This window comes from Apium graveolens, chromosome 9 (assembly GCF_009905375.1).
Source record: "Apium graveolens cultivar Ventura chromosome 9, ASM990537v1, whole genome shotgun sequence".
In the NCBI taxonomy this organism is placed as follows: Eukaryota; Viridiplantae; Streptophyta; class Magnoliopsida; order Apiales; family Apiaceae; genus Apium; species Apium graveolens.
In genome coordinates, this window is record NC_133655.1 from 262,300,490 (window position 1) to 262,312,677 (window position 12,188).

At 31.5% G+C, this 12,188-nt stretch overlaps 1 protein-coding gene across 1 annotated transcript; it reads right to left on the minus strand.

Annotated features, from left to right (window-relative positions):
- Positions 1-2,296: 2,296 nt before the first annotated feature.
- Positions 2,297-6,477, minus strand: LOC141687134 (zinc finger protein CONSTANS-LIKE 13-like). Its single transcript, XM_074492302.1, has 5 exons — positions 5,746-6,477; positions 5,109-5,318; positions 4,258-4,541; positions 3,302-3,455; positions 2,297-2,766 (listed from the first exon to the last, which is right to left on the minus strand). Exons 1-4 carry the CDS (start codon positions 6,298-6,300, stop codon positions 3,365-3,367), a joined length of 1,140 nt encoding a protein of 379 aa, XP_074348403.1. The 5' UTR covers positions 6,301-6,477; the 3' UTR covers positions 2,297-2,766; positions 3,302-3,364.
- Between the last annotated feature and the right edge of the window lie 5,711 nt (positions 6,478-12,188).

The window sequence follows — 12,188 nt, forward strand, 5'->3', positions numbered from 1 at the left end:
GTATTCTTGATTCTTACAAGCATTTAAATTTCAATGATAAAGGTGCTTCAGTAGAGCCTCTAGACGAGGTGTACATTTGACATATGAAAGTAGATCAAAAAAGCTGTAAGAAGCAAAAAGAAAACATAAGGCTTTGATCATTTTGACCAAGAATGCCTAAACTATCATGTTTCAAATTTGTCATACTGATGCGCGAGTTTGACCTAAGATTTATCTACTGTCTCCCTTCAATGCTTTTCATGCTACTTATATTCGCAATATGAGAGTGTAGTACTAATGGTTTAGCATTGGTTTCAGCAGCGAACCTTCGTAAAACAGTTTTGAACAATTTTGATCGTCGACTAAATAGAAAGAAAGATCCCAGGGTACAGAGGCATACCGAAGTATGGGCTGGGGTTGGCTCTAGAGATGCACAAAAAGTTCGGGACCGAAAATCTGGCCCGGCCCGATCTAGTCAAAACCCGGTCAAGCCCAGCCCGGTCAAAGCCTGGCCCGATCCCGGCCCGGGCTTAGGGTCTCGACGGCCCCTATATTTTTAGGCAAAGCCCGGCCCGGTCCCGGCCCGGGCTTAGGGTCTCGACGGCCCCTATATTTTTAGGCAAAGCCCGGCCCCGCCCTATATTTTTAGGCAAAGCTCGGCCCGGTTAAAAGCCCGAAAAAGCCCGGTTAAAATCTGATTATTCTAATATGTTTTCTTATATATTTATGAATTCACATTTATTATAAATATAAATAATACTTTAAACACATATATATTTACATATTTGTGACTAATAATATTATTTATATACTTCATTGCATAAATAATGAAAGAAGATATAGTAAGTACACTATATAAATTTGGATAACAATGATAAAATATATTATTATATAAACATGTTTATTTTTTGCCGAACTTAAATATTTTCAACGAAGTAAAGTTTTCATAAAATATTACATGTAAACTAATACATTTTTACGATGATCCAGTTGCTAACATATGTAGTCTTCAGAATCTCTAATAAAACTCGATCCGATTTAAATTAGAAAAAAGTCCGGCCCGATCCGACCCGAAAAAAGCCCGGTTATGCCCGGTTCGAGGGCCCAAACGGGCTCTGACATTTTCGGAAAGTCCGGTCCGGCCCGGTCAAACCCGAAAAGCCCGACCCGGTGGGCCTTTTATGCCTCTCTGGTTGTAGTTGGCTGTAGCCCAGGTGAAATTTGTTAGCCCATTATATATATAAGGTCCACTAAAAAAATCTCAGCCCGTATATGCAGCTACTTGTATATCCAAAACAAGAAACTACCTTCTCTCACTTTATACCCGTAGTTGTGCTGTGTTAATCTTTTTATTTATAATTTATTCTTAGTCTTTTCCTATATATAAATCATAGATGTATTGAATTACCTACTTGGTTCTTTCTTCTAAATTGTACTGATCGGCGGAGCAGGCGGAGCAAAAATAATTAATCGAGTGTTTTATATTTCTTTATTACATTTAATAAGGGATTGAATAAAAACAAGAAACTATTCATATATTATCGAAGAAACTAATAAGATGTATTATTATTTTAATAAAAAGGATAAATCTTTATACCATATCTTGTATTTTAGACTTAATTAGAAATTTCCATAGTGCACATCTCATATTTTTCCTTAGTCTTATTTTTTTCTTATTACTTTTTCTATTCTTTTTATTTCTCAAAAATATTATTATATTGAAATAAATACGAAAATTTGAATACGATATTCTCTCTATTTTTACTAAACGTGTAGTCCCTAAAAAAATTACTATGTTGAAATAAATATGAAAATATAAAACAAATAGAAAAAATTATTATGCTGAAAGAAATACAAAAATTTGAAATAAACAATCTTTTAAATTGCACCCGGTTAATTAAAAATGCTGGGTCCACCCCTGCCAGGTTAGAATGTGGTACAACTTAAATTAGTTAATAAACTTAAGATTTTGATAAACTATGATGTTTCAGGTTAGAAGCCATTTAAGTACTATTAGGGCCTTAAGGTTTCATCTATTGCTCCCTTCCAGTTAAAGACCTTTGGCTTCTGATTCTAGTTACCAGGTAAACTCCTTTCATGAAATGTGTTCCAGCCTTTTTATCTAATTTTGGCCGCGGACAATGTCTGCCGTACGTACTAAACTTTTTAATGATCGAACGGCTGCAACATTGTTTGTTACACAACTCCTCACGTTTGCCGGGTACCGTCCCCCTATTCATAACCACAACTACGATAACCAGGAAACTAATGACAACTAAAACATTATTGCATGCTTTAATTAGGAAGTGAACAGAAAAATAAGAACAGCCATTACAAGAAAGCTGAATACATTAGAAGATAATATGCAATACCGAAATTTAAGTAATTTTTTATTCTAAATAAAACATAATTGTTTGGATATTTGAAGCCTTTTATCCTAATGTTCCTTTTTAAAACTGTTAATGCAAGTAGCCTCCCAATAGACTTAAAAACAGAATTATGTTTGGATTTTAATTGATATGGAGGAGAGGCGTTAGACTACTTGCCATTTCTACCTTGTAACATGATATTGAGAAGTAAAATTCATTTGTTTGTATGTTGGGAAACTAGAGATGCATTGATGACCTTTTGATAGAACTGAAGAAGTATCTTTACTGAAGATGCATATCAAATTCTAGCTGCTAAGAAGTTCCTTTTACTCCTTACTCCTGATTGTTGGCTGTTGTCATCACAAGGGTGTTGTAAGAGTTGCAGTGAGCGACTTACATACGATCCGATTATGTAAAACTGCAAAGAAACAGTCATTTAGCAAAAGAAAAAAAGAGACATACATAGTCATCAATTACAAGGTATGCTTCAAACATAACAAGCTACAACCACCATTAACATCTTTTTTTAGGTTAAATAGATGATATAACAGTAAGTGTTAGATCAAACAGATCAGCAGACAAAAGAAGTCATAAAGATAACTTGCTCTCTGATAATTTTAAATTGTTGACTTGCATAAACCTTACCTTGACAGCATTTTTGCTTATGAGCTAGAGTTTTCAGCTTAAATAGAATCGGAACATACTTTGGACAAGATAAAATGATATTTTTCAGAATATATAAGGATTATGGGTTAATGTGAAAAAAACAGTACTCACAAGAACATATAAGATGGTTACATAAAAGTAACTTCAAGCTTACTGATATGATACATTCTCTATTTGGAAAACAAAAAAAGAACAACATACACTTGAGACAACTCCCTATTAATACCTTCTCAAGTAATTACAACTTAAAAAAGTGAAACCTCTACTACAAGAAGGCCAAAACTTACCTCAAAGTTGCAAAATACTTGACTAATTGTACACAACGGCTTCTATTGTTGAATACCATTATATTATTGATCCTTTTTAGCAAAACGTCCCCTGATTCTTACTCTGTTTTCTGCACGGATCTTGCGTGATTCATACCTGATCTGTTTCTCATACCTGCGACAACCAATGTGTTCGTCTGATAAACATGTTTCCATATGTAAGCATTTACTAAGAAGCAAGCATTTGCGAGTCACATTAGGCCCCGACTCACATTAATGTAAGATGATTTGATAATACACCATCATGCACAATAAACACAATCACCATGATCACCGTATCGGTCTCCTACTTTTAGAACTTAATCTATATAATTATATAATAAATGCCTGCGAAGTCATATATAGTTAAATTGGTCACAAATCATCACATGGTCAATACTGGAAATATTTAATTATGATTTATTATATTGCAAGATTTGTTTGAAGATCATAATTATAAATTTATAATAAAGTAAAGAATATATAGACAAATACTAAATTCTTATTACCATCCAAGAAAATAAAAGAAAATTTAAATCAGACAAAGAGATTACTGACAAATGCTTCAGCTCCCTGTTCATTTACTTTATGTAATTGTCATTTGATATTATACTATAATTGAAAACTCATATGCAGTACCATACTTCTGAATTCTAAAAGCTGTCTCAAGACACAAAAACATGATAATTTCTTAAATCTTCAAAATAAGAAATGCACCACATTAAATCCAAGTCAATAGAATATGAGAGTACACAGTCATCATTTTTGGTTGTATATTCCTTATGAAAATGTGAGACTTTAGATACTAAAAGAAGTAGCTCTAAATATCATTCACGAGCAATCTAATGCAAAAAAATTGGATTTTCCAAACCTTAAGTGCACATACTTACTGTAGGACAAGAAATATGATATTCTGGCATACATAAATTAGATTATACCTCCTACATTTCTTCTTCTCCTTGTATCGTGCAACTGCACAATCTCGTTCTTGGCTAGAAAATATAGGTGGAGCAACTTTAGGCAAGATTGCAACACCAACATTAACAGAATTATCCACCTGTGTTTCATGACCGTTGTTTCCTTGATCCAAACTTTGATCGCTATCTGTTTTCCTGTTGGGAACCTTACAGTTTGTGCTGAAGATGTCTTGTATTGGAGTAGAAGCAAACCCTTTACCCCCACCCTCACCGGGAGTAACAGGGCAATATTTAAATGCACTTTCCTGCAAAATCATAAAAAAAGTTCACTTGCCCCTTTTATGCTTCTTTTTCCGATCATGTTAAATTGGTATAGCAACCTCAGCATATACAGAGTCCCATCTCTGTCTCACTGAGAACATTATTGGTTTAGATTCATTAATTGCCAATGCATAAGCCTATTAGTCGTATTAAAAAAGGAATAGGTTTGGGAGTATTTAAGTGACTATGGTAGTTGACGTTGTGCCATCTTATGATGCTGTGGAGATCATGATTGATGCTTTGAGGTTTGTCTTGTATTATGTGGCATGTCTATTATTGTTTCACATGTCATCTGGGATGAAACAAAAGTAAAACAAGACAGGTAAATTAGGACCGAGGGAGTATCATTTTTACTACGTATGTTATCACAGAAACACACGTTCTGTATTATTAGCAGTTATCTTATCCAAGCCAACAATCCTGATTCACATTTTTGGACTGCCAAGCAGAAACTCGACATATTTATACCAAGTAGAATAATTGGATGCCAAGGAAAGCAAGACATTGAGACACTAAAATAATTACTCTAAACACAAGGAAACGAAGCTTACGGCAGAAGGGAAGCAGGTTGCCTCCATGTTCTGTTCAAAGTCGAAATAGGCATCTTTCTGTTGGCAGTTATCTTTAAATGCTGAAGAGTGAAAACCAGAAGAGTGGTCATTGTCGAACTGATCATCATCAAAGTTAGGTTCCAACTTTGCCATTTGACGGAGCTGATAAATTATCTCTTCTTTGTGTTGTCCACAAACAGTATTTCGGTTCTATTGAAACAACCAACATCTTTAATCAGTTTAGAACTACAGAAGCAATGAGAAATTACCATCAAAGTAGCAGGTGCGATTCTCTGAATACAAGTTTTACTGAGAGTCTGAGAAGCCACTTAAATAGTGTTTTTAAACCATAAGTCTACAATCATTTTCATCCCACACTCGCAAAAAAAAGAAGAAGAAAAAAAGAACACTCTCCTAGATCATCTATAAACAAGATGTCTTATACTAGTTAAATTCGAGTCAAACCAAAATCATGCTTGCACATAAACCATATCTCGAGACTTATATGCAAAAAACATAAATTTATTTAAAGAAAAAGTATTCCAATCCACAAATTTACAAAACACAACGACATATAGTCAAATACTTTTCTCATCTAAAACAAATCAAACTAACATAAAAAGTTGAGAAATATGACCTTAGGCAAAGGAGGAACACCGGTAGCCACAAAATTATGATCAGAACCATCAGAAACAATCAAATCATCAAGACCAACCATAGAAGGAGTGTCCCAAATCAAAAAATCATCAAATTCACAATCCTTTCCAGCATCATTCCCCTTATTTTGACCCAAATCCTCAATCCCAAAAGTAACCAACAACTCAGCCACAGAAGGACATCCAATAAAGCCATCAAGAGGCCTCCTATCATGAACCAAAGACACTGAACCATGATTCTCCCAATCACAATTCTGACAAAGAACCAAATCATGACTAGAACAGAAGATTGAACAAGGTGAAGAATCACATGAATCACAAAGCAAGTAACGAGTGTGTTTTGTGAAAAGCTGATTAGTTGAGTGAACTTGATAATCACAGTTAAGACAAAGCTTAGCTGCATCAGCTCTACAATATAATATAGCTTTTGATTCTTCACAGAAATCACACATGCGATTCTTGGTTACATTTTCTTGGGTTTTGGCTTTCTTGTTTTCTTGAACTTGCTCATTTGAGTTTGTTGATAAACCATTCATTTTTCCACTCAGATTCTTGAAGGTGTAAAAGGGTTTAAGAAAGATTTATCAAGAAAGGGTTTTAGCAAAGAAAAAAGTTTATGGGTTTTAGAAAAGATGTGGATTAGGTTGGTGTGGGCTTACAAGGAACCAAGGAAGTATCCAGTCAAGTACAGAACAGATATTTGTATAAACTGTATGTATGTATGTACTTTTACGTCTACAAGTACATTGTCATAGATTGACCGTATGAGGTCAAATGTATGTATCAACATTTGCGCACAGAAACAGAAGTATATGTCCCCATGCATTGCATGCTCACGCAAGAACATAAAGTTCTGGAAAATAAAAATGCTTTTCGGATAATATCAACACTCAAATTTACGAAGCACCTCAAATTTCCTGAACGTTTCGAAACTAAATCTAGTCACTTGTATGCGTGCTTGGACTTGAAGGTCTCCAATATAACATTGGGAAAGAAAATTAAAAAATATATATGATTTTTCAAACTCTTTTTTTGTGAGTTAGTATTTTTTTTAAAATATATTTAGATCTATCTCCAACACAATCCTAAATATGTAATTTTATATCATTTTAATATAAAATTCATCTACAATTAAATTCCAAAAGTTACTCCCTCCGTCCCTAAAAACGTTTCATATTTATGTTGGACACGTTTGCCAATGCACACTTTTATTTGTTAATATCTTTAATTTTGTATTAATATTAAATATAAAAACTTCATTGTATTAAAATACTCATAAATATAAATCCAACAAAATCACTCGTGACTATGTTTGATATTATAAATTAGACGTAAATTAATAATCAATCGCTTAACGTGAACCGTACAAAAAGTCAAAAGGGGAAACGTTAAACGGGACGAGGGAGTATATCATTTTTGTTGCGTCGCAGCAAAAGTTACATTAAATTTAAACTCATGTACTGTCCCCAACATATAAAAACAGATAAATATTTTGTTAAGGAGCTTTGGCTCCGGTAATGCTCAGATAAGTTGTGGCTACGGGCAGATGTCGCCACTTGGGCGGGTTTGAACAGCCCACTCGGGACTGGTTTGTACGGAAACCCGATTTTATTCGGCGCGAATCGGGCCGGTTTAAATTCGCACAGCTCGTTAAAACAGAATTGCCGGTTACGAATTAGAAAGTTGAAATTCGGACCCGGACCGGCCCGCACATGAACGGCACGCCAACTGGAACTGCACGGACCGGCCCGCACAACCCACCTGGCTCGCAGGTTTCATATCACTTAATAGTTTGCTGTATCTTTTTATTCCTTTATATTGATAAGATACATTAATGTGAAAATTAATATTTTATTTTTGAAATCAAACAGGCATCTACATAGGAGCATATACATACTTATATTATATTGTAATAATTAAATTAGGAATTAAGTAATTTAGTTAATAAAAAATGAAAGTTACTAAGAATTAAAAATTTATTTAAAATGAAAGTAATTTGGTAAAAAATAATTAAACAAATATTTGTAATAAATAATTAAAATTATAGCCAAAAATCGAAAAATAATCAAGCAGCTCGTTCAACCCACGCGACTCGGCTCGCACAAACCCGTGAGCTCGCGAGTCACAGTGCCGAATACGGTTTCTTTTTTCCATATCTGAACCCGGCTCGGCCCGGCCCGATTCTCCAGCGTGCCGGTTCAGTGTCCAAAATTAACGTGCTCGACCCGTAGTCAGCCCGGCCCGGACCGCACGGACCGCACGAATGGCCATCACCGGCTACGGGTGAGCTTTTGGTATGCATGCAGCTAGCTCCACTAAGCTCTAATAGAATTAACTAATGAAAGAAACTGGAAAAACATAACAATAACTAAATAAAACAAAACAATCATCGGATAACAAGACAGACATGCTAAGTATTATATATTTATATTTCTATATGGCTGAAAAGTTGCCACATATATCTAAAACTTATGGTATATTTGTGGCTGCGTACTTGGCACGTAGAATAATTCAAATGTAAACAATTCAGGAGAAAATATCGTTACTTTATATTTCGCATAAAATTTTAAGTGGTATATATATGTACAATTTCATAATTTATTTTAAAATTAAAAATATATATAAATATTCTTTTTTTGAAAATTAATAAAATTATAAAAATAAGTTATAAAATATACTTTATCTGCATCTAAAAATATGTGAATACTTTTTCCCAAATTAATAACATTTATTAATAAGCGAAACACCTTGTAAGTCGTACTTTGATTTCACTTATTTTTTGATTTCACCACATTTTGATTTCACCTTTTATGATTAATGTTATAAATCTAAGTGTATTAATTTTATCATTTTTTTATCCTTATATGAATTATAATTCTATATGTATTATTTTTACCCGTTTTTTGAATTTTATAAGCTATGCTTTTTTTATAAGTTTGAATCCTATTTTTAAATATGTTTTAAAATAAATTGATTCATATATTGACCCAACTGAATAGGTTCCGAAAAATATAAATCACGTCCAAGTAAATAGGTCATGTGTTTAAATTGGAATGTTTTAATTTAAAATATTTTAATTTGTTGTTGGAATTTCTTTTAAATAAAATAATATGTATATTATAAACACTGTATTTTGTTTCACCCCTAAAAAATAATAAAATTGTTCAAACCGTATTATGATTACAATTATATTTCCGTAGAAACCCTAAATTATTTTTTGATAAGGTACTTGCTTCCATCTTAGTAGTCATATTTTGATTTCACTCATAGATTACTATTTCATGTAGAGTTCTATGTTATTTTTTAACCAAATATAAATTGTTGGGATCATATTATAATTACGATAATTCTATTTATCGTAGAATTCTTTTTTATTTTTATTAAAATAATAAAATGAAATCATTTATGCATTAATAACATTTATTAATAAGGGAAACCTCCTTCTAAGTGTTACTTTGGTTTCACTTACTTTTTTTATCGTAGGTAATCCGCAGGCTGCAGCTAGGTAAATCCTACGGGCTCACGCAATAGCCTGCAAACCACGTGAATCAAGATAAACCGCATCTAAGCGACAAACTCTTACTCACGAGGCATAATCATAAATTCTCCTCACGTGTCATGTAGAGTTCTATGTTATTTTTTAACCAAATATAAATTGTTGGGCTCACATTATAATTACGATAATTTTATTTATCGTCGAACTCTTTTTTGTTTTTTATTAAAATAATAAAATGAAATCATGTATACATTAATAACCTTTATTAATAAGGGAAACCTCCTTCTAAGTGGGCTCAGGAGGCATAATCATAAATTCTCCTCCCGTGGGATGGAGGCATAATCATAAATTCTCCTCTCGTGGGATTCGAACCTCTGACCAAGAGGATAGTTATCCCTTCTTTAACCAACTGAGCCAACCCTTGCGGACGATTTTATTTTTTGGTTCCACCACCTTTTGGTTTCAGCTTTTATGATTCATATTATAACTCTAAGTGTATTATTTTTATCTTTTTTTATCCCTATATTACTTATAATTCTATATGTATTATTTTTACCCGTTTTCTGAATTTTATAAGTTTGAATCCTATTTTTAAATAATTTTAAAAATAAATAGGATCATATATTTGCCCAACTAAATAGGTTCTGAAAAATATAAACATGACCAAGTAAATAGGTCATATGTTTATATTGGAATATTTTAATTTAGAATATTTTAATTTGTTGTTGGAATTCCTTTTTAATAAAATAATATGGATATTATAAACACTGTATTTTGGTTTCACCCCTAAAAAATAATAAAAAATTTCAAACCGTATTATGATTACAATTATATCTCTGTAGAACTCTAAATTATTTTTTGATAGGGTACTTATTTTCATCTTAGTAGCAGTATTTTGGTTTCACTTCTAAATTTTACTATTTTATGTAGAGTTCTATATTTTTTTAACCAAATATAGATTTTTGGAATCATATTATAATTACGATATTTCTATTTTCGTATAATTCTTTTTTATTTTTTATTAAAATAATAAAATAAAATTATTTATACATTAATAACCTTTATTAATAAGCGAAACCCTCTTCTAAGTGGTACTTTGGTTTCACTTATTTTTTGGTTCCGCCATCTTTTGGTTTCATATTTTATGATTAATGTTATAACTCTAAGTATATTATTTTTATCCTTTTTTATTCATATATGACTTATAATTCTAAAAGTATTATTTTTACCCGTTTTCTGAATTTTATAAGCTATGCTTTTTTATTTTATTGAGTTTGAATCCTATTTTTAATTATGTTTTAAAATAAATAGGTTCATATATTGGTCTAACTAAATATATTCCGAAAAATATAAATCATGACCAAGTAAATAGGTCATGTGTTTAAATTGGAATGTTTTAATTTAGAATATTTTAGTTTGTTGTTGGAATTCCTTTTTAATAAAATAATATGGATATTATAAACACTGTATTTTGGTTTCACCCCTTAAAAAAAATAAAATTGTTCAAACTGTATTATGATTACAATTATATTTTCGTAAAACTCTAATTAATTTATTTGATAAGGTACTTGCTTTTATCTTAGGAGTCGTATTTTGGTTTCGCACCTAGATTTCTATTTCATGTAGAGTTCTATGTTGTTTTTTAACCAAATATAGATTGTTGGAATCATATTATAATTACGATATTTCTGTTTTTCGTAGAATTGTTTTTATTTTTTTTTTAAATAATAAAATGAAATCATTTATACATTGTTATTAATAAGGGAATCCATCTTTTAAGGGTTACTTTGGTTTAATCCATTTTCGATTTCACGAACTTTTGGTTTCACCTCTTTTTAAATTTTATTATAGCTCTAAATATAACATTTTTTTTATTCCTATATAACTTATAATTATATATGTAATATTACCCGTTTTTTTATTCTTATATACCACATACTTTTATTATTTTTATATAAATAAAACCATATATACATTGTAATTTCTAAATTCATACCTATAAAATTCTATTTCAACACCAAATGAAAGTTTTTACATACATAAAGAATATTTTACTAGAAATAAATATGCGATCATAAACTATATAAAAACACAAATCCAGCTGACAATAAGAAATATAATATTCAATTACTTAGTAATGTTGATTTAATATTTTTTTTAAATTTCCTGTCAATCGTGTTGCTTATTGTTTGACTAAAGATTCGGTCTAAAATGTTATATAGTTATATCTTTTTGGATAACAGAGACATGATAAGGTTGAGTTTGTTGTTCAAATAAAATTTGAGTTAATGAAAACTACATATAATTTTAAAAGAAAAATTGCAATAATAGTACACTTTTATTTAATATATATTTTAATTATAATTTAGAATTAATTTCTATAATCATTATTATTTTGATCTCGACCCGTGATTCGCACGGGTTATCATCTAATATAAATAAATGAGAGGAACGGAGTAAATAATACATAATTTTTTACAATTTACCGTACGGGGAAAAAAAGAAATTTCAGAGTTCACAACCTGGGACGAAGTCATCCCATCTACGTTGTGATTAGGTTGGTTAAATGTATTTTTAAAAAGGAAGTCATCTCGTGCTCAATGTTAACAAAGATGGATTAAGAAGAAACATGTTGTTCTTCTCTTGTTGTTCTAGCATTCTTCTACTGGTTAGAACAATCAAATCATCAAGACCAACCATACAAGGAGTGTCCCACATCACGTAATCATCAAACTCACAAACATTTCTAGCATCTTTCCCACTTTTTTTGACTCATATCCTCAATCCCAAAAGTAGCCAACAACTCAATCAGAGAAGGACATCCAATAAAGCCATCAAGAGGCCTCATATCAAGAACCAAAGACACTGAACCATGTTTCTCCCAATCACAAATCTGACAAAGAAACAAATCATGACTAGAACAGAATG